The sequence below is a fragment of the Sarcophilus harrisii genome, chromosome 2 (genome assembly GCF_902635505.1).
Source record: "Sarcophilus harrisii chromosome 2, mSarHar1.11, whole genome shotgun sequence".
Classification (NCBI taxonomy): domain Eukaryota; kingdom Metazoa; phylum Chordata; class Mammalia; order Dasyuromorphia; family Dasyuridae; genus Sarcophilus; species Sarcophilus harrisii.
The window spans coordinates 174,586,133-174,610,792 of record NC_045427.1 but is presented as its reverse complement, the minus strand read 5'-3'; the positions used below and the strand labels follow the sequence as shown (position 1 = coordinate 174,610,792).

At 31.5% G+C, this 24,660-nt stretch overlaps 1 protein-coding gene across 2 annotated transcripts in view; it reads right to left on the bottom strand.

Moving 5' to 3' along the window:
- CSMD1 (CUB and Sushi multiple domains 1) overlaps positions 1-24,660 on the bottom strand; it is a 2,563,917-nt gene that overhangs the window by 335,342 nt on the left and 2,203,915 nt on the right. For both annotated transcript variants that reach the window (XM_031949178.1, XM_031949179.1), the window contains exons 31-35: positions 19,371-19,487; positions 12,616-12,729; positions 11,169-11,264; positions 1,722-1,925; positions 702-826 (exon numbers count right to left, since the gene is read on the bottom strand). In XM_031949178.1, the coding sequence (XP_031805038.1) occupies positions 702-826; positions 1,722-1,925; positions 11,169-11,264; positions 12,616-12,729; positions 19,371-19,487 (656 nt within the window). The remainder of the gene's footprint in view (positions 1-701; positions 827-1,721; positions 1,926-11,168; positions 11,265-12,615; positions 12,730-19,370; positions 19,488-24,660) is intronic.

Here is a 24,660-nt window from a genome sequence, read left to right as displayed (position 1 = left end):
AAATGTATTAATAGAAAGTTATAGAAATAGATGGAGATGAAGATATAGATAAAATGTATTAAAATAATCTTAATCAAGGAGAGATAGATAAAATATAAAGTACAAATATTAACTGAATATGAAACAAATACCATAAAATGATACCAAAGAAAACAATTAAGAATGAATGTAAATGAAATATATATATATATATATAATATATATACATATACAAATGTACACAAAGATATAACAAATTAAAATATCATACAGTAAAATAATACCAAATCAAGCAACCAAAGATTAACATACACAAAATATAGATGTAGATATAGTTATAATGATATAAAATTAAGAAATAATTTAACAAAAAATAACCAAAGTTAGATTATGTGAAATATAGAGAGATGGAGATATTTAAATATCTCCATCTATTATTTAGATATTTATTTAAATAAAAACAAGAGGTCTATAAGTATATAGACATAATGAAGTACAGAAAATATAATTGATACATTGCACCTTCCTCTGCTAGCTATATTATTATTTTTCTGAGCTAAAAAGGTTAGAAACTATCACACATACACACACACACACACACACACACACAAAAAAAAAAAAAACCACTAGAAGATCAATTATTTTCCACAAATTTAAAACTAAAAGCTATCACTAAACTACTGAGGTCAAGAATTCCACATTTTTTCAGACCAAGAACTTGCCTGAATTCCTGATCCCTCTGTGACTATGATCTTCCATATGCAATTCAAATTGTTGCCATATGGCTCAGGATAACCAGGGGAGAGAATAGTTCCTCTTCTTTGAGTGAAATTGCCACTGCAGGGAACTAAAAAGCATTATTACATTTAAGTACATAGTTTTTGAACATAAAGTAGAATGTGATGTATTATTTGAGTTTCTGAATATGTGATTCACTTCTAAGGGAGATTTCAAACATATAGTGACAATTCGCTTTGTCAGGTTTTAATCAATGTAGAAATTCATCTAAATTTTCTTAATTTTTAAAAAATCAGCTGATGACATTTGTTCAATTAGTTATGTTTATTATGTAGGCAAAAATTTATTTGAAAACAAGAATGGTCTCTACAGAACAATGGTATGACTGAAAAGAGTGCTGTAGAGAATAATTTAATATGGTTTAAATATTTGGTATTCTATTTGATATTAATGGAATTTATGAGCAAGACCAGAAAGAAAATACTCTTAAAATGTACAAATGAATTCAAATGAGTAAGCAGGATTTTGCTAGAGGCTCTTACATAAAATAAGGCAAATAAGCTACAACTAACAGTATCATTATTATTTGCTCAGAATTAGCACATGACTTTTCAATAATTCATCAGCCCAAATTTATCAAGGGGATACTACATAAAAGATCCAGACAATCAATATTATATTACTTTAAAAAAGCCCAAGATTATGTACTATATTTATAGCATTTAAGTTAGTTGCATAGTTAATAAATATTCAAGGGGGCAGGGTAACATGCATCATACTTGTTCATCTAATAGGTTATTATAAGAAACAACATATTTCCTACTCTCTAGTTGGTACTCAATTATTTCTGACATGACAAATTGCCCTTTTAAATTGGACATGACCATTATTAATTAATTGATGGTGAATGAATATATAGGTATAGGAAAAACTACTTTCTGAAACCGTCCAATTATGATTTAGGGCTCATGTGCTCCATGAAATCCCAGCCAATAATTGCTTACCTACACAGCTTGGTATTGTGTCATTCCACTGAGCTAATGCGTTAGGCACTGACTGGCAACGGATTGCTTTGGAGCCTTGAAGTAAATATCCAGGGTTGCATTCAAATCGAACAATTGAACCAGCTGAAAATTCAGAGCCAATTCTTCTTCCATACCTGGGCTCTGGGACAGAGCTGCATTGTGTATCACTTGTACGTGGAACAGCTGAAGAGTATTGTTTTTTTCCAAAGAAGAAAAATAATATTACTTAATTTTAAAACATTTTAAAATTTATATTTACATGCATGTTACATATTAGTTTTTTCCAAAATATTTTCCCATTTTATCCCATCTTAACCTTATAACAATCCTGTGAGGTAAGGAATATAATCCCTAGTTTAAAAAATGTATTACATATAAAACAGAGAATGTAAAATCCTTGTCAATACCACTTGACTAGTAGCAAATCTAATTGAAAACTTGTGTCTGTAATTCTAATGCATTATATTTCCACTAAGGATGTGTGTGTGTGTGTGCAAGCATATGCATACAAGTACATGTACGTGTGTATATGTGTGTGTGCATGCATACATGTATGCCTTTCACTGACACAGATACACCAAGAGATTCCGTGAAATAATGAAATACTGAAAGTTTGTTTCAGAGTCAGAAAGACCCAGATTCAAGTTTCAGAGTCATAAATATTCCTTGTTTGATCCTAAGCAAATCACTGAACTTTTCAGGACTCCAGAGCACGCTGACCGTCCAATCTGTAGAGAAACTTTAGTGACCTGGTAAAGGAAATCCTTCTTGAGATTTCCAAAATAATGAAATCATAGGTCTAGCCCAATATATGTGTATACATACATGCCTAGGCATATGAATTCATTGAAGATTTTTTTTCGTTCTAGAATTCAAATAAATTGATAGAATTCCATGCATTTCTGTTATCTGCAATTAATGATATTTATTTAGTTTTATAGTACAATGGTATTATATAGAAAGATTTGAAGTTAAATTCTGCATTCAAATGATTTGTTATGCTACTGTGTGACCTTCACCACATTACTTTCCTTCTTTGAGTATCAGTTTCAATAAAATAAGGGGATTATTCTGATATATAAAGTCCATTCCAATTCTAACATACTATCATGACCCAAACCTAAAATATAAAAAATTGTACTTACATTTATCTTCCTATCTGTATTTCTTTATTTACAACATATATAAGCCTATAAGAAAAAGCACATACTACCCCTTTTTTCTTTCATAATTCATTCTTTTTTTTTCTATGCTATGAAACTATTGTCTAGTCTTAAAAATGAAGAAAGATGAACCATACCATAGCTTACATTATAAAACATTGGTAAGAAAGCAGTTCATTTAGAATAGCTTCAAGGAAATAATTTTGATTGACCTAAATTCTATTCTGGATTTAAAATTATACCCAATAAGATGTTAAAATGAATAAAATTGAATAACAATTTTAAATTCTAATGTTCCATGATTTCAAGAATTCAAGAACCCAAAATACTTTAAGGCCTGCATCTTTTTTAAAATAATTAAAATGAGAAGACCCTAAATACATATAATTTGACACTAATAGATACTATAATGGATACTACTTTAAAATATCATTGATCCTTTTCACATTTCTTGGACATGTTTTATGACTGCAACATAGAAGGGAGAAAATGATTTGTCAAATTTGTTCACAATAAACAATTATTGAGCATCTTTTAAATGATGGAGAAATATCTCCCTGTTTATTTTTTCATTAGATTTAAACATTAAAAGAAAGAGGGAAGTTTTTGAAAGTATTTCTATGTTTGTTCAAGATACAGTAAAATCTTCACTAAATGTTTTGGTACATGAATATTGTATAAGGTTGAAGTAGTAGGGAAAAAAAGACAAGGTAAGGCAAGAAAGTTTTGATTACTGTTGTTTTTGTTTTTATGGTACTAACTGTTACATTGAAGTCAATTCAATAGAATTCATGCATGAATAAAATTGAGGAGATTTGGCCATTTGAGAGGGAAGATTAGAAAACAGAGATAAGAAATTAATTTAATATTTCTTAGAAAGTCCAGCAGGAATTGGGCATGATTGTATATACCTATAATCTCAACTACTATGGATGGTAAGGTTGGTTTGCCATTTGAGCTGGGATTTTTGAATGCCAATAAACTAACTCTTTTGAGTATCCATCCACATTAAGTTCAGCACCACTGATAATTTCTAGACTATCAGGAAGGTTAAAACAGCCCTGGGGAGAAATAAAGCAGTTCAAAGCCCCCAAGCTGGCCAACAGTAGAATTGGACTGTGTATAGATGATGCATTTCCAAGCTGTGTGAGAGAGGCTGGTATAAAATTAAATTAAAATATAAAACAAAATAAAAATGGATAAGAGCAAGCCAAGAATTATGATCTGTACAATGTCTTTGGAGGAGAAGAAGCAGAGCAATGTTTTTTTTTTTTTCCCCCATCAGCCATTCCCCATACTTTTCAATGTTAGGCTAGATATTTCCAGCCTGACAGAAATTCTATTTACTGTAATAATTATTTTCTATCTTTTAGTAAATGTTTCACACTGCTGTGAAACAAAATTGAAATCAACCCAGTGGAAAAGTGAAAAGAAATAAGGTTAATCTGGAATTAGAGGGTGATAAATAAAATGGTTGGCATTGCAGGCCAGATTAGTGTGCTCAGACAGAGACTGGATGCTTATCTTTGGGAAGTTTGCGATGCTAAGAAACATTCAGTCCTACAACTGTATGTATGCAAATATATATATATATATATATACATATATGTATCTATGTATGTGTGTATGTGTATACACATTTATATTATATTATATATATTACATATATATTATAAGAGGGAGGAAAATTAGGCTTATTAATAGTCACCAAATACCAAAAACAGATTAAAGAATAGAAATGAATATACAGTGGCTTGTACTTTGTATCCTTCTAAAAATTAAATATAATAAAAAATATAAATCTAAGCATCAGCATACAAGTGAAATAAGCTGACGACTTATTTTATGTTTCAGGGGTAGCTTTTCCTGTTTTTCAAAATTAATCTTTTTCACTTATAAAAAAAAATTAATTCTTCTGTCTACAACTAGGAGCAACTAAATTCAAATAAAACTCATAGGGATACAAACTAAACTTTTTATCCCATCTTCACTAGGAAAAAAATAAATATAGATTTCACACTTTCTTGATAAAAGTTTAAGTTCTGCACAAGAAGAAAATAAACTACTAAGCTTTCATGTGTTTTTCTAATAACAAAAAAGAAATGAATACTGAGAAAAATCAATAACAACATGTATTTGCATGTTGATAAACTGCAACAAGAAAAGAAAAAATAACAATTAAGACTTGTCTGCACATACATACATATAAATCAAATAATTAAAAAAGATTAGGATTTAATTGATGGCAGAACTGTAATTAGAGCTCAGTTTTCTATCATTCCAGGACTATTTATTCTCTATATGGTTCTAAAGTTCAGATCTTTCATTTGGGGAACTGGGAATGGGAAAATAAAATAGTAATAATCCATATTATTTTTAAGCCATTTGATTAGAAATGGTCTCAAAATGCATTAAACATTTATTAATGCCCACTGTATTCAGTGAAATATGGCACAGACTATGTTTCCAAGGAATTTATAATCTAATGAAGGATAAAAGAAGAATTAAGACTTTTCTAATTCCCAAAGTATCATATCCCCTCCTGAACTTTGAAGCTCCATGAAAGAGAACATACAGTGTTTAGTAATTATAGTGTATGCTCAATAAATATAGCAACCACTTATTGTGTAGTATTTTAAATTGACAATAGATGCAAATGAATGGTATGGCACAACTCAGTAGTATATTATCTCTAAAAAGAGAAAAGAAAAGAAGTCATCAATTAAAAAAAAAGTACATAAAGACAAATGCCATGACACCCTGGCACACTGTGGAAAATAATAGACAACCATTTATTGACAAAAATTTTGATAGATATATTAGCACAATTATTAAAGTCATTATTAAATGACTTTTAATTAAAAGCTTTTAATTAATTTAATCAAAAGTCTATGCCTGGTAATGAAATATTTCCATGCAATATTCATAAAAAATTAAAATCTTACAGAGTTAAAGTCACTTGCATTTTTTTTGGAGGGGAAGGTTACTATACTTGTTTCCCCTGAAATAAATAAGTGATACACACACACACACACACACACACACACACACCTGAACTATCAGCCTATTAACAAAGGTTAGTCATCCTATAAGTGGACTATTTAAAAAGTCCTTGTGCAATTTCAAGCTTTAATATTTTATGAAAGGAACATACTCTAAGTGGTATATGAAAGCACTATTCATAAGAATTTTATGCAATATAGTTCAAATAATTTCTAGGCTTCAATGTAACTGCTATCTTTTGTGGGAAAAATGTTTAATTTGACTTTTCATATATATTGAAAACTTTCTCCAGTTGCTCTTGAGTGATTTCTTAAATTGCATTTGTGATGGGGACCTATTCCTCCAAAGAATATGATTTTGATGAAAAGACATCCATTTTAACATGGCCCCAGGGGCAACTGATCAGATAAAATGAAGTACACAGGGCTTTTATAAAGCATGTGTGTGTGTGTATCTCTCTCTATATATATATGTACATGCATACACACATAGATTTGTAATATACAACTGTGTTTATTATATATATATATGCACATACACATACATAGAGATCAATATTTATTTAAATTTCTGGTAGAGTATCTGACCTTAAGCCAGATACTCAGCTTTCTATTCTTCTCTCTGCACTAGCCATTTAGTCCACTACTTCCTTTTGACTTCAAATATTCAACAGAGAGATGTAGGTATAAAACGTAGACACCTACCTTTCTTAAGGAAATTTCAGATAGATAGATAGATAGATAGGGAGACAGACAGATAGATAGATGGATAGATAGATAGATAGATAGAGTGGCTAATTTGTCACTTTATACTTTGAGTCATGGGATGGGGAAATGGCATCTGCCTCTCCTGCTACTTTTCTACTTCTTTACATAATTTTTTGCTTTGCCACAATGAAATAGCCTATACCAATTATATAACTAATTTTAGCTCAGTGAAATATTACCATGCCTCAAACAATTGCTCCTTTATTTAACCCACTAAAAAGACTCCTCAACTTTTTCTTGAATCAATCAATCATTCACTGTCTGTTTCTTTATTATAGCCTAAAATACCTCATGACTGTACAGTGAGGCATTTTGATAAGGAAATCTTTTCTTGGCATATATTTTGCATTGACTCTAAGCTAAAGGCATTAGAATAGAATTGATCTATAAACAATGTGACAGACTTTAATCCTAACTTTTTTTTTTTTTAATGTCACTAAGTTTGCCTTCTGGGAAGAAACTTGACCAAAGGGAAAAAAAAATGTAGGCAGCAATCCCTGCCAGGGGAAGGGGGGAAAATTATGAAAAATAGTTATTTAAAAAAATTTTAAGGCAGCTAGATGGCACAGTGGATAGAGTGCTATCCTGAAGTCAGGAGGACCTGATTTCAAATCTGACCTCAGACACAATACTTCCTAGCTGTGTGACCCTGGGCAAGTCACTTAACTTCAATTGCCTCAACAAAACAAACAAATAAAACATTGCAACATCCCCTTAAAATAAAACTATTGTAATAATCTACTAAACCAAAAATTAGCAGCATTTAACCTTTTCCCCTAAAACCTTCTCTATCTCTCCATTTGGTGATGACCTCTTTGTTCCTCTCTTAGCATTCATTTTGTCCTTTACCTCCCTAAGGCATTTTTCATGTATTATTGTACATTTTTTGTGCTCATGTCACCTTATTCTCTTAAGCTATACATTTCATGAAGGCAAGAAGAAGGTATTCAAAACAAATGTCTTTTCTACTTGTGGTGTTCTCTTCTTTTTTGTATAATATGATCATTCTCTGGGAGTAGGTTTCTTGGGGAGGTTTTCTGGAGGCAGCCTTAGTTTCAGTTCTTAGTTTTTAAAGATAGTACTTTCTTGATTGGGCTTTGGCTCTCTAAGTCAAGACTACTGACTCCATTTCCTTGGTCATTGCAAGAATAATATGAAAGTCATCTGACCCCATTTTAACCATGGTACCCTAACAAGGTGAGAAAATCTATTAATTATCAATCAAAAGACCTTATTAAATGTGATATAACTCCTTTGGATATAGTTAAATCATGTAAGGCAGAAACTCTATTTTAATAGACTGGGAAAGTTGGTCATATCCCAATAGATGTGGGGATAGAGTGGTCACCTATAAATTATTAAGAAATTATAAAAATATTCATTTGAGAAATTGGAGTGAGTATGAAGTTCTAGCTGAATCTCCTAAGAAAGTACCATCTGGAGGGGAAAGAAAAAACCTTAGTTTTTTGCGACCAGATCTCCTTGTCTGTTCTCTCCCTCCTTTAACTAGTGGAGGACCTGTCAGCTTCTAAAGATTTGGAAAATGTTGAACTTTTCTTATTTTCATCAGTGACTGAACCAGTTAGTGGCAGAGCATGTGCACCATCTGCCAAGGAGACTACACACAGCTCTACAAAATGTCAAACAGAAAGTCAACTATGCTAAAGGATAACTTATTATATACCCCAAAAATGAGAACAAAATAGCTCTAAAGAGTTCAACTGTGAGAAAAGCCAAGGATCAGGATTCTCAACATTTATATAGGTCACATTACAAACATATTAATAACTTTCTTATTTTAAAACAAACTAATGCAATTTCCCTTAAGCCTTCTTCTCCTACAAATTATTGTCCTAACTTCTATTGTTCATAACCAATGTTCTAGAATGTAATCTAAATCTGTTTCCTTAATTTCTTTACCATCATTTCCCTCCTTGGCCTGCTGTGCCATGGCTTTTGTCACATTAGAATGCAGACTACTTGAAGGTAAAAACTTTTTTTTTAATTATTCTTTTTGTAGCTAGCATTTAGAGCAGTATCTAGCACATAGTAAGCATTTAACAAATGTCTTTTGAATGACTGAATTCCAACACTTACCTGACTCATCATCATAGTCACTTTGTAATTGCTAATTACAATGTGTCTTCCTTTTAGTCCATGTAATTTCTCTCCTCTCTATTAATATACCCATCCTAATTCAGACTCTCACTGTTATGCTAGTTTCCTTTAATTGTTCCGCCTCAGTTTCCCTGAATTGTTTTATCTCAGTTTCCCTAAATTGTTCTGCTTCAATTCCCCCTGATTGCAACCCCCCTTCTTGACCATTAGGACTGATATAACTTAGGGCTGGCTACTCTAGGGTCATAAATTATAAATGTTTAATCTCAAATAAGGGGGAGATCTTCTGTTTCAGACATTCTGGCTCATAAGTCCTCCTAAGTTATCAAGAATGTATGGTCCTCACCCCAGCCTGTCAGAATTTATGGTCCACTCACCAGTGCTTTACCCCCTTCCTCCCTGCCTTTATCTCTCTTGATCACTGGAGCCCTCTAAAGAATCTCTGGAATTCTTCACTTGTTACTGAATGTTTTGAGACTCAAGTCCCATTCAGTCTGCTGGGGTCAACGTGGATCCTGTTTTGGCCCCAGACAATCTCTCCCACTAAAATAAAATATTAAAAACTCTAATCTCTCATCTTGCCTCAGTTTCTCCTACATTACATCAACATCACTCTGCTGGACTATTCTAAAAGCATTCAAAGTGATCTTCCTACCTGAAAAGTCTCCCAATTCCATTTCATTCTCCACACTGCTGTCAAAGTGATTTTCCTAAAGTATAGTCTTGACTATGTCATCTCTGCTAGGCAATAATTTCCAGTGACTTCTTACTACCTCTATGATCAAATATGAAAACACTGACTTGATATTTAAGGCCAATCACAATTTAGCCTCTTCCTACTTCTCTGGGCTTATTTTTTCCTTCATTTATACTATCATATCGCCTCTACTATCCAGAGATATTAGCCAGATTATTACTGGTCCTCACTTGGAACAGCCTATCTCTATTCTATCAGAACTTTTATACTGGCTGTCATTTCATCCCCATGGTCTGAATGTTCTTACTTACCTCTGCCTCCTGACATTTCTGACTTCATTTAAAAATCAGTCACCTTCTTTGGGAGACTTTTCAGTATCCACAGTGACTTGAGTTTTCTTGTCAATGGTCACTGTCTTTCTATTTGCTATTGATCATATGTATTTTGTTTTAATAATATCTTCTCCATCCTTATGCATTCTTTGAGGACAGGGATTGTTTGTACTTTTTCCTTTTATATTTCTTTTCCTTCCTTTTGTCTTTTGGCATAGAGTAAATACTTAACAAATTCCTTTAGCATCTATTTAAATGTTTCATACATAGCAGGTGATTAATAAATGTTTGCAGAAGGAATGAACTCTTTTTGTAATAGCCTTAAGCTTGGAAGAATGTGAAAAATGAGTCTAACTGTCCAAAATAGCTGTCACAAGGCCCAAAATGATGTGTCAGGGGTAGGAGGAGGAAAATGTAAAAGAAATACATTATTCTTTATCCTGTAACTCAAGGATTCACTGGCTTGAACATAATATAAAATTTTTCTAATTTATTTGGTTTCTCAAGCCACAAGGGAATAGAAGCAGCAAAGCAGAAGAACATAGGGAAGGCTGTTTGTGGTAGGCACATTGGCAGAAGAAATTGTGACTATTGATATACAGGAAAATAATATAAATGAAACAAAAAATAAATAAAAATAAATTCTCCCACAAACTAGTGGTTATGTTCATAATAATGATCTTGAGTTAACAGAAAAGTAAAATCCAGAGACATTTTAGAATGAGTTACATAAAAATTAACTAGGGGGAAAAATAATGATTGAAGAAGTAAGCTTCATTTTTCTGGAAAACTTCTATCTCTAGTGATGCTAGATAAATGAAACTTTAGCTATGTTACTAAAATTAAAATCAATATTGATATTTGTTTTAAAATTAAGTTTTCAAACAATTGATTCAAAATTAACACTGATTTTCCTAAACATATTTTACTTATGTGAATGAAACTTTGACTGTGTATATGTATATTAATTGCTCATCTTATAAGTGAAATTTTTGTTGGTGTTCTGAATCCCATAGATATTTAACAAAAACTTTCCCAACTACATTTCATACAGATACCACTAATAAAAAGTGATAACATAATATTCACAGAATCATAACATTTAGAGCTGGAAGGGACCTGAGAGATCATTAGTCCAATGTTCTAATTTTATAATGACTAAATTAAGGTAGAAGAATTTCTAACAATTACTAAGACAGGAAAAATATTTTCCTGAATATATACAATTAGCTGGCCAATGCCAGACGAGAAATTGTCAAATTCCAGTCCAGGGCACTCTCTAGTAGACTGTACTTCTCCTCAGTATACAAGCAATATACTAAAGTTAAATTTTATGATAAATTTACCTTGGTAAACAAAATGGAATCCTCTGGCAGATGCACCACTCTTTGCACTGAACCGCAATAGAATTTGATTGGATGTGGCCAAAGGCAGTGTTTCTCCTGCAAATAAATAGAGGGAAAAAAATTTTTTTTAAATCTGTATATGTATGTGTGTGTGTGTATGTGTGTGTGTGTACATATGTCTATATACACATATCTATCTATATCAAAGAATCCAGAAAACATACCAATCTCTGGCATATAATAAAATTTCTGAGATGATTCCTAAGAAAATAATTGACCGTGTTTGCAATCTCACTATTATATTGCTAGCTTTTTAATAATTTTTCCCCAGGTTTTACCACTAAAATATTATTTTTATTTTTATTTTATTTTTGGTAAGTCAGGTTTAAAACATTTTGTACACTTTGGAATTAAAACACTTTACTTTTACGAAATGATGACTTCTTATGAAATATAAGCATTTGTAGTGGGTTTTTTCCCAATTAATTGAAAATAATCTTCTACAAATTGTATTTCTGAAGAATCATTCAGAGCTTATTTCATCTAGAAAGAATCAAGTTAAAACTTTTGTTGGGAGCATTTTTTATACTATCCACAACCTTTCTTACAATCCACAATACTCTAAGAGATTTAAAGACATTACAAAAAGTTTTTTGTAATTCCCTTACCCCATTCCCAGTCTTTAAAGTTGTCCAAACAAATACCTATCTAAATTTTATTTGAACATACAATTGGGTTGATGGGTGGAAAGAGGAAGTCCAGGGCTTGGAAGTAAGAGTAAATTATGACTCTTGTTCTTTGTTACACAATTTAGTTTTGTCTCTGACAGCATCCCAAGTACCTACCCTTTTTTATCAGCTTTGCAAACATATCAGTTAAATGTACTCATCCCAAGTGAATGTAAATTTCTATAATTAGGTAATATGAAATCCTATTTTTGAAGAAACACATAAACATTTTATCAGCACCTAGTACAATCCCTTACATATAGTAAATTAATATATATATTTCTTTATTTCTTTCAAGTTTCAACTCAAATGACACATTTCTCATGAAACCATTCCAGACTTTCCCTTCTAAAAACATTTACTTGATTTTTATTTCATATACACTGTATTTTGTATGGACTAATATATGTGTATACTCTTCCTTCATTAGAATATATGCCCTTTGAGGGAAGACACTATTTCATTTTTGACTTTGTGTTCCTACTGCCCAACACACTTACTAGCACTTAGAAACCGTAATAAATGCAGTCTGAATGAAAAATTAATATGAGGGAAAAATAGAAAAAATGAAGTAAAATCTCCAAAATGTTAAACTGGCAGTTAAAACCAAGCAATTTGTATCTCCCTCTGCCTTTTCCTTAAAGCTATTAACTCATCCCTACATTTTGAAATTTCCATTTCCTGTTATGTTCTCCAAAGTGTCTTTGTGACTTCTTTACCTGAATGGAAACCAGAAAGTGAGCTTAGAAGTCTGGCCTGTGGATGTGCTCCATCAAATAATTCAGCCAAATCATTCAGGGCTGTCTGAAAATAGGCAAACTGCCCAAACACAACTGCAAAATAATGAGAAAAATGAGAAAACCTCCATTCAAAAATAAACAATAAATAACTTATTAACATGAAATTAAATTTCTGCAAATTATTGATTTCCTCTTGGATTCTCAGTTTAACAAATGTCATATAAATAAAAGTCTTAAATTGTTTTATGCTTTAAAAAATAAATAAAAGAAGTTTTACTTAGATGTTTATAAATTAATCAATTTGATTTTTTTCACATTTGACACTAGAAGTACACATGCCATATTTATAAATATAAAATTAGTAGAGATTATTTTAATTTTGTTAACTTTGGAGTTAATCTTCATCAAAATCTTTCTCTGTAATTTTTTTTCTGTAAACTAAAGCACACACTTGTACCAAACTGAAAGAATTTGAGCATGGAAATGTTGATTAACATTATGTCTGTTAACTAATTGCCAGCCTAAGTTTAGAGAGGTTCCAGGGTAATGAGTATTTCAACTACAAGAACTAAAGATTGTCTTTGAAGTCATAGAGCTCTCACACTGACTAAATTATAGATTCTTGAGGTACCAAAGCTTAATTGTGGTACTGGATCAAGAGAGAAGATTTAAAGTTGCAGTGGTTATTTTACCAATTTTAGAAGTATTCCAAAAATTTTTCAGTCTTTAGATTGTGTGGATAGGGATAAATAGCATAGGTCATAGATAAGTGAGACTTGGGGGCTTCTGATTTAAAAAATGAGAAAAAGCAGCTCCAGTAAAATATTACATTAATGATATTTTATTATCTGAGTTCCTCAAGGTCATTTAGGCTGTAAATATAAAATAGCTGCAACTCAAACTCAAGTCAACTGATTGTAGATTCAAAGTTAGATTTAACCAAAACATACTCAAATCCAATTGGCTTTTATATAATATACTATTATATAATAATTATCTCAATATCAAATCTGTAATTATTTTTATTGTAGTTATTTTTCCATTGAATATTAGTGTCTTCCTAAGTCATTTGAGTTGCATCAACAAATTTGACAAGAAAATGTAACAATATTTGAAATCATTTCGCTATTATATAGTAATGAAGTAAAATTCATTTCTGAACATAGTAATAAATTTATGTTTGTAACAAATATGCATATTATGTTACATACCTAGGCCCTAAAATACAAAGGACAGAAAAAGCTAATTCCATTACTGTTCTTGATCATAGAAGCACATAAATTATATACCAAGCTAATACAATATGTAACTTTTGAAATTATTTTAAAAATAAAATTAATGACTTTTTACCTTTTTAAAAGAAACAGTTGGTATTTCAAAGCAGCCTAATAATCTATTTTCCCCCTTCTTATCAATAAGTGAAAGTTCAATTTTGAAGAAAAATAAAATCTAAATAATTTGCATGGATTATTTATGCCTGAAACAAGATATGTTAGATATAATATATATACATATATATGAAAGAATAGTGTGCTTAATTAAGAACAAATAAAATGAAAAAAAAATTACTGCAATAGGATCCTTTTAAAGTATGTAATTCAAAGAAGCAGTGTAATTTCTAGCCACAGAAACTGAGTTTCCTTGTTTCTGACAATTTGAAAGGAAGATGGAGGGATGTAGGTAATAATTTTGTTTCTAGATTTGAATTTGGAATGCAGGAATGGAGGGGCAGAATGGATATCAAAATAAAGCACAAAATAGAATAAAATCATGGCAATATAGTAAAAGAACTACTTAACAAGTTGGGCAGGTACATAACCCAGAAATTTTACTGAAGGCAGCAACAACAATGAAATTACAGGAAAAAAAAATCTTTCAAATTATTTTAATTTGGTTGCTGACTCCATGAGCAAGAGGATTATGCAAACCAAATTGCCACCACAGGTGAAAGTTACTGGAGCTGTTATTAATCTTTGGTATGGTGTGAAAAAGGTGAGTCATTTGTTAGTTTTATATTTTTAATAATTTTTGCTAACTGGCTAATTAGCTTTATTGTTTGGATCACAAATGCTTTAGTTAGCCAATAAGTATTTCTTAAGTACCTATTACATGCTAAGTTTTAGGCACTGTGCAGTACCCTCAATAGTTTACACCTTGGGACAAAGCTTCATTCACTATACCCTAGTTATATTTCTGAAACTAGATTTCCTGAACAAAAGGGAAGGATGGATTAAATATATTTCTAAGACTGAAAGACAAGCATTACCATTAAATATTATGCATCTCTACTTAACATTTTTGTTTCCTTCAAGCTAATATATATAATTTTTTTGGTGTGCCAAAAGACTTGTAGCTTAGTTAACTGCAATTAATATTTATAACAGAAAAAAATGCTTTTCTCTGGCAAAGAATATAATTATGCATTCTAATTTGGAAACCTTTTGAAGATTATATCTTATTGCAAAAATGAATATGAAATCATGGGAGAACCAGTGACAGATTTGTTTTGAGTAGAACATTGAAGAAAAGAAATAAGGATCATCTCATTCATGGAAGGATTTCAAGCTTCACAGGATATATTCACAGAACATTTAGCAAAACCTCAACAAAATAAATCTAAGTTTTGTTTTTAGTTCCTTTATTATCATTCTGTGAGATATCAATAATTTTGTAGTCTATAATGTCCTTTGTTTACAAACAACAAAGGATACTTTCTATAACCTAACTCAGAAGTTTAAGCTGAATATTTTCTTTAAAAATATAAAATATATATTTATTCATACTAAATATATTATATATAAATACATATAATATAAAATATAAAAAATCATGAAAATAATAAAATAATAAAACCCATTGTCAAAAATACAATCCAATATGTTTATTTGAACAGAAAACAATTTACAAAAGTTTTGCTCAAGCTATGACTCTTGCTGAATATATGATAAACTTTCAATAAATGCCTCTTAAATTGACTTAAAAATAAAGGCTTGAACAATTGTCTCAGTGATTAATGCCTACCTTTCTTATTTTTAGAATTGTAAGAGCATTTTTAAAACTTACTCTTTAAACCAACTTAACTAACACAAATGTCACCTGGTTAAGTTCATCTTTTGACACATATTATAATTACCATTGTTTACAAGTATATAGTATGTTAAAGTTTGAAAAAAATGATAAAATTTTCTCATTTTATCCTCACAATAACCCTTTAAGGTAGATACTATTTTACAGATGAGAAAACCAAGGTAGCTAGAGGTTATTTGAATTTCCCTGAGTAACGGAGCTATTAAGTGTCTGAGGGCATATTTGAACACAGGTCTTATTGACTCCAAGTTTACTGTTCTATAAAGTGTATTATCTAGATGCTCTGCAATATCTACCATCCTCAAGTATTTCTAGGAAAAAAAAATCATGGAGTCATATCTAAGGATTTAATAATCAAAATAGATGGAATAAATGTATCTGATCCTTCTCCTTCGGTTAAGATTGAGAACGTAATTTCTAATTCCCTTTTCATGAATTTTCCATTAAGGGTAAAGTATGTAGACATATGAGTGATTCATAACTGCTAGAAATATTTGAGAAATAAAGGCAACTGCTAGCAGATTTCTATATCTACATCATATATAAGAAGCTAAAGCTACGAGAGTTCTGATTAGTTGTGCAACTTTAAGTGAATAATGTTTTTAGGTATCATTAAGATTTTAAAAGCATTGGAAATAGTAAAGTAATAGATATTCCCAATGAGACTATTTATCTTCCAGGGTAAGCTATTTATTTTCAGAAAGTAATTTATTGGGTACAAACATTTGAATATTTTAATGCATTAGCTTTATGGAAATGTTTATGTTCTCATCTTTTATTGATTTTATTTCCATATGTAGGATAGCCATAATACTTGGAATGTTCAAAAACGAGTCATTATTAATTGTATCTAAAATGTTCAGGAAAAAACAACCTGAGAAGTGCTAAAAGGCTGCTAGCATAATAACTTCAGCAAAGGGTTTTATTCCATGTTAAAATTTCCTATTCATTAGGAAAGCAGGGAGAGCCCAGCAGAGTAATTAAGCACAGAACTACCACAGTCTCCTGCCAAAAACTTACTTTCTTTCAGTCTTTGATCCTGATGCCCAGGTAAAGATTATAAGATCTAGGGAAAGGTAGTGATTCAGGAATTTAAGAACTTAGTGGAGTTTTCACTTTATTTTTTGAACAAAGTTATATAATTAAACTTGAACAAAGGTATATGATTAAAAAAAAAAAAAGAAAGGTTGAAGGGATTTTTTTTTTAAACTCAGGATATTAGGAATAGAAAAAGTCTATATAGATAATACAAAGTGGTTCCCTTTAAGCAGGTATTAAGTATAATAGACCTCACATGATAAAGTAACATACATCTCTGTCTGAAACTATAAACCAAAGAAAAAAATGACCTGTACAAGACCTACTTTTGATTAGGTAAAATAACCAAAGCAAACTAAAGTAGAAAACCCTCCTGAGCATAATCTGCAATACAGGTTTGTTTGTTTTTTTTAACATAAATAGCATAAGTTGTGCAAGAGATCACAATGTTTTAATACAGCCAGAATTTATTAGTGTATTGGAACAATCTAGTTATTAAAAGCAAATAAAATAAAATATTTTAATGATATTTTTATAATATATTTTAACATATATAAAAGCAACTATTTAAAAGGCCCAATATAGTTATATAATTGGTTTTCCTAAGAAATGAATTCATGAAATAAAATGCTATTTGTAGCAAAAGAAAAAAATACAATACATGGGGAAAAATACATATCTATATACATTATTAAAATATATTAAGAAGCATTGCCCACTGTAATCTCTTCCTTCTCTGAATTCTTATAGCATTATCATAGCATGCATCTGGTATTTAGATTATTATATTGTATTACTATTGATATTTTTATGCATTTCCTGCCTGCTCAAATAAAATTTTAAAAGTCCTTGAGAATTGGATATTTATGATTGCCACTTTAGAACAATCTTATCCTTTCAGAAGATGCATCATTTGCATTGTATAGAAGAGGGACAGAGCACTATAGACCTAAAAAAGGATATAATTTGTTCTTGCCTCTGTGTGTCTCTCTCTTGATTTCTCTGTATTTTTTAAATGGTTAATAAATGCCAGTGGATAATCTCTATCATATTATGTAACATACCACCACAAAGCAGTATTTTTTTTTTTTTTTGGAATTTTCAGTGGGAATGACAGGTGGAATTGAGATGGGAGGCTCCAAGATTGTGATTTTAATTGGTATAAAACTAAAGAACTCTCCACAAGAAATGTCATTCCATCAGTGCAGAGAAAAAACTATTTTTCAACTCAAATAATATTTTGTCATTGAGAAGTTAAGTGACATGCACCCAGGTACACAGACATTATTATGATCATCAAAGGAAGAAATTGAACCCAGATCTTTTGAAATTGCAAGCTGTCTCTTGCAGCACAATTCTCTACAGTATATTCTAACTGAAGAATTTTGCCATGCAATTTTTGTTCTTACTTTCTTATTTGTTCTTGTCTAATCAACTCTTAGACACAGACAGCCTTTGAAAATATTAAAAATATTACTATTAGCTTTGTTTATGGGTTTGTGGAAGTGTGTATGATAAAAAACAAAACAAAATAAAACAAAACTATGCTCATAAGCTGAGGGGAAGATCAAAGCAGATCATGTCTGAATGTTTCATGGACTAAGTTAGCTATTTCAGTGTATAGACCCCTGGACTAAGTTAGAAAAGTCTGAGTTAAAATGTGTCCTCAGGAACTTACTAAATATATATATATATATATATATATATATATATATATATATATATATATATGTGAGGCAGCTAGTTGGACTAGTGGAGAGCATGAGCCCTGAAGTCAGGATGACCTGAGTTCAAATATCACCTTAGACACTTAACACTTCCTGGCTATGTGACCCTGGGCAAGTCACCTAACTCCAATTGCCTCAACAACAACAAAAAAAAAAAAAAAAAAAAAGAAAAAGAAGAAGAAATAAATAAATATCACCCTGTGCCCTAATTGTCTCAATTTATTTATCTATAAAGTTGAAATAATAATAACATCTACCTTCCAGGATTGCTGTGAGGATAAAATAATATTTATAAATCACTTAGCATAGTTACTTGTATATAGTAGACATTAAATAAACACTTGTTATCTATCACATGAGATAATGTATGGAAAGTGCTTTACAAAACTTAAAGTGATATAAAAATGCTATCTGTTCTCCTTTCTTTGTAGGTGCTATTGTTAGCAGTAGTGTTATTTTCTAGCTTTCTCACAAATCTCCCTTCCTAAATAGATAACTATGAATTTAAAGAAGAGAAAGAGTAATTCATGAGGAAAATCAAGGAAAAAAACTAACAAGAGTTAATTTTTCTACATCTAATAGGGGAAATAAATTAATCCAAAATTGTCTGAACCATAATATAATCCACACCCTGACATATCCTTGCTATATTTTCTAAACCAGTATATAAAGAGAGCATCCTTTGGGGAAAGTTAGAGGCAAATAAATAGAATGTCTCAGAAATATAGGTGACTACATTTTATTTTCATATTTGTCATCTATATACTATAGCAGATACAATCCAAGTTCCTCTGGAAGAAATATTTGTTCAAAAGTAGAGCAAGTTAACACAAAAAGAGCGATAATTATAAATTTAAAAAGCATACAAAAGGAAATTCTTACCAAATTCCTTTGGTACAGTTATTGAATAATGGCACATCTGACCAGCTGTGTAATTGTGTGGATAATTTGGCGACAAAACTACCCCTTCTGATCCAGTGTACTGTCCTCCACAAGGAGCTGAAAATAGAATTAATCAAAATATCATAGTCCTTTCATATTTCTATAATTTTAAATTTTAGCACCCCAGTTTCTCCTTGAATGCCTGAACAAATACTCTTGTCTATACAAGAGTACAATCTCTAGAAAAAGAGTGTCTACGGTCAATTTTGTGTACTTATCAAGATATGAGAATCAACAATAATTTAAAAAATGTAAATAAAATATTGCCTGGGGCAGCTAGGTAGTGCAGTGGATAGAGCACCAGCCCTGAAGTCAGGAGGACCTGATTTCAAATCTGGTCTCAGACACTTAACACTTCCTAGCTGTGTTATCCTGGGCAAGTTACTTAATCCTAATTGCCTCAGTTAAAAAAAAAAAAAAAGAATATTGTCAATATGCTACAACAAGATATTAGAAATAGTATACATTTTCCAAATATTTGGGTTTATATCAGGAATAAAAAATTGGTTCAAAATAAGGAAGATTATAAATATAAGCCTATCAATAATATCAGTCAGTCAAATAATGAAAAACACATTAAAAACAATACATACTAAAAAAAATTTGAAATAAGTAATTTTTGTTCATGTTTTTAAAAATCTCTGTAAAAAATACACTAAGGTATGTAGGAATCTATCTAAAACCAAAAACGAATATTATATATAACCAAGAAAAGTTAAAAATTCTTTCTAAAATGATCAGAGATAAAGCAAGTATTCCATTTTTACAACTATTATTTAACATAGTTCATTAAATACTAGATACAGCAATAAAACAAGAAAGAAATTGAAGGAATAAGCATAATCAGAGGATTGAAAGTCTTTTTAAAAAGGCTGTCTTTCCCTTTCTGGCAGCTGGAAAAAGAGGAATGAGCAAGAGGTTAAGTTCCCCAGATAAACTCCCTGTAGAGATGTCCTCCTTGCCCTCCCCATTTTTCTTTGAGCAGGAGGTCAAGTATAAATTGAATACTGTACTCTTCTAAGGTTGGATTTCCAAGTTGGAGAATGAGAGTGAAAGGAGGAGTTGACAGCTAACTACAAACCACAAGTTCCAGTTTCCCCATCTTAGTTCATACTACATGCCTCTTTAAATTTCTAGTTACAAAATACTACAGATATAGAGCATATTCCTACAGCAACCTCACTTTGACAGGCAGGTGGATAGACACAGGATGAATTTGGGTTAAGAAAGCCTAGGAGAAAATGAATTCATCAGATGACCTGTCTTGTCCAATGGAATTATGTTCAAAACATGTTTTCTAAGACTGCTGTAGTTTTTTTGTTTCTTTCTCTTTTCTGTTATAAAAATAAGCTCTGTCATTTTGTCACTAATTATTGAGGAATTAATTGAACTGACTTAATGGTAACCTGTCAGTCATTACTATTAAATTATTACTTAGAAGCTTTGTACCTCAAATTGTTTTCTATTTTAATTTTAATAGAAGAAAGGGGAAGTTCTATCAGTACCAGATCTCAAATTATACCATAAAACAAATCATTAAGATGATTTCATGTTGGTTAAAGCATAGAAAGGTCAATTAATGAAACAGAGCAGATATATAAGAAACAAAAAGAAATGAATACAGTACTCTAGTATTTAGGAAATCTAAAACTTCCAGTGAGAGATGGAAAGAGTCACTATTTGGGGTTAGGGATGAGAGGGGGATGCTAAGAAAACTGGAAAGTACTTTCACAGACATGAAATATAGACCAATATCTCAAACTATATATTAGATATGATTTAGACACAATAGGAGATAGCCATCATTTTCAAAAAAAAGTAAGAAAGAATTTACCTTTCAGATCTGCAGATAAAAAAAGAGTTCACAACTATTTAGGTGATAGAGGGGACCACAGAAGTTAAAATGGACAATTTTGATTGGATAAAATTTAGAGTATTTGCATAAATGTGTCCAATGTAGTTAAAATCAGAAGGTACGGATATTATATTATTACTTTCACATAGATTTTATCTTGAAAATGGTCTTTATTCTATAATGATCTCTAACATTAGTATAACCAAATTTTAGAATAAATCAAATAGATGTTCTATGACACATAAACAATTAACTTAAACATATAGTCATTCCATATAATCATACCTACACTTCCAGATTTCACTTATAATACTTAATTTGTTATTTTGTTATTTGTTATTATTATAATTAGTCCACTAGAATATGATATTAGCCTCTGGAACTAATACTAAGGTTCTCTATTTCTTTCTCTTTTTTTCTCTCTGTCCTCTTTCTTTTTCTCTCTCTGTGTTTTGTGTGTGTGTGTATCTGTCTTTGTTTTGCTCTTTCTTCAACATGAATGCCAATTGTCATCAATACAAAGCAACTGACATGGAGTAAACCATTTATGCTATCATACTGTATATTGGAACACCATTGTCCCTACACTTAACATAGTTAAATTAATGAATGAATAAATATAATAATATGGTACAATTACATATATATTTACACACACACACACACACACACACACATATATATATATATATATATATATATATATATATGGATGGAAATTGTTAAAATTGGGTAACTGTTGCTGTTAAGGATGTTTATAATATGTATCTGCATTATCTACTTGATCACTATGTCTCCTTCATGACATGTAATTATTTGAGGGATTTTTAGGAAGCTCCTACTGTACTAATCTATTATGTATAGGAACTTTAATTCACTCTTGGGGATTTATATGTGGAATGATTATTTGACAATTTATTTGCTTTTCTTTGGATGATTCCTTTTGGTGAAAAAAAGTGGGGGAGGAGGAGATAGGGAATTAGGGAAAGGTGGATTTTTCTCAAAATACCTAAAAGAATGGGAACCCCTAATTTTCTGTTCACTTTGCTTTAGGCACTTCTGCCCCACCCCCATCCCACCAGTCCAGATTGAATTGGAAGTCCTTTAAGCAGTCCCTTTTTGTTTTTACTCTCTGCTTGGTTTAATTATTTAAACCTACTGGACTGTGATTGCTGTTATGCTTTAGCTTTGAAACTTCTTATTCTGTTGGAATTGCCCTGGCAGATTTAGTTTCTGGGACTATTTTCTGATTTCTATTTTTAGGAAATCTCCAAAATACAGACGCCTGTCTTGGAACTGGCAGTCTCTCTAACCCATTTCTCCAATCCTACAACCCCAGTTCCTTAATTAGTATTTCAGCATTCTCAAAGGATTTTGCAGTTTTTATATCATGCCTCTAAAAGTTCCAGGTTTGCCTGCCTTGATGGTCGAACTGTGCACACTCTGATAACTCTGCCCAGAAATCTAGATCTTTCCTGTATCCTAGTAGCAGTTCCTGTCTGTTCTTCTGATCAGGGACAGGTAGGAGCTACTCTAGACCTCACCCTTCCCCTTTTTGAGACTCTGATAGCCTTGGGGTGACCCCCCCCAGTATGGGCAGCACCGCTGTCTTGAGCACTGCTACTTCTACTGTAAGCAGAGGCTGAGTTAAGTGCACAAATGATTGAAGACCACCTAACTCACAGTAAACTATCCATTTCAAACTGGATTCCCTGGCTGAGATGGTGCTCAAGAACTACAGAGGACCTGACATGTTTGCAACATGGAGCCTTTGTACTGCTATTTACTCTGAGGTTGTCAGGGAGAGACTTGTCTTTGCTATAAGTCCTTGCATTTTTCTAGTTTTATTTTGGTTTATTTGCTTCACATAGGGTTGGTCAATTATAGTGCTGAGATCTTCCAGGTATCTAGGGGAAGATAATTCAGTGATTTCAATATTCAGAAGAGAGGGTATGAAATGGTGTGCCACAGTTCCCTTTTATTGTCCTGCCTCAGTTTCCCTAACTACCCTGCCTCAGTTTCTTTGAATTGTTCTGTCTCAGTTTCTTGTTCTGCCTCAATCTTCCTGGTTGCAACCCCCCTTCCTGACCATTAGGATTGAGATAGTTAGGGCTATAGATGGCCACTCTGACATTCCAAAAGAGTCATAAAACTCCAGATGTCCTATCTCAGATACCTAATTGGTATCCTCTAAGTTCAGAGTTCCTGGCTCCTAACTCATCTTAAGTTATCAAGAATTTATGATCCTCACCCCTACCCTGTAGGAACCAGATTGATGGTCAGTTCCCGCTCTCAGTGCTCAGATTCCACCCCCTTGCCTTGGTCTACCCCAGTTGCTTAGAGCCAATGTGTATATATTTCATGGGAAACTCACATTCCCTGCTGGATACTTTGAGACTTATTCAGTCCTGGGGGCAACATGAATCCTCTTTTGCCCCCAGTACAATCTCTCCTTCTCAAATAAAATACTAAAAATTCTCTAATCTCTATCTTGCCTCCATTTCTTCAGCATTACAAGGGGAAGCCTGTTATCTCTCAAGGCAGGACATTATAATTTTGATAGCTGTATTTATTAGAAAGCTTTTCTGATGTACAGACTAAATGTATCACTTTTCAATTTCCACCCATTGCTCCTCATTCTGCCCTCTGAGCAATTTAAAACCTCCTCCAAATGACATCCTTCCTTTAAATACTTCTAAAACAGATATCATGTCTATTCTCCCCACTCATCTACTTAGTCCAAGCTTAATATAGCCAATTCCTTCAAACAGTATTCATATGACATGGACTCAAATCTCTTCATTATCCTGGTTTATTCCCATTTGGACCTTATCCAGTCCAGCTTATCAATTTCCTTAAATCATGATGCTGTTGTTTTTCAGTCATTTAAGTTATGCCCGGCTCTTTGTGATCAATTTAGGGTTGTTTTTCTTTTTCTTTTTTCTTTTTTTTGTCCTGTTTTATTTTGTTATAGGAAAGATGTTAGAGTGTTTTACCATTTCCTTCTCCAAAAACCATGGTACTTGCCTCACATCTATCAGATTGACCAATAAGACAGAAAAAGAAAATGATAAATATTGCAGGTAATATTAATACTAATGTTGTTGGTAGAGTTTTTAACTCATTCAACTATTCTGAAGAGCATTTTGGAACCAGGTATGTAATATACCCTTTAATACAGCAATACTACTACTAGGTCTATACCCCAAAGAGATCATTAAAAAAGGGAAAAAGACCCACATGTACAAAAATATTTATAGCAACTCTTTTTGTTGTGGCAAAGAATTGGAAATTGAGAGACTGCTCATCATTTGGGGAATGGCTGAACAAATTGTGGTTTATGAATGTACTAAAATACTATTGTGTTATAAGAAA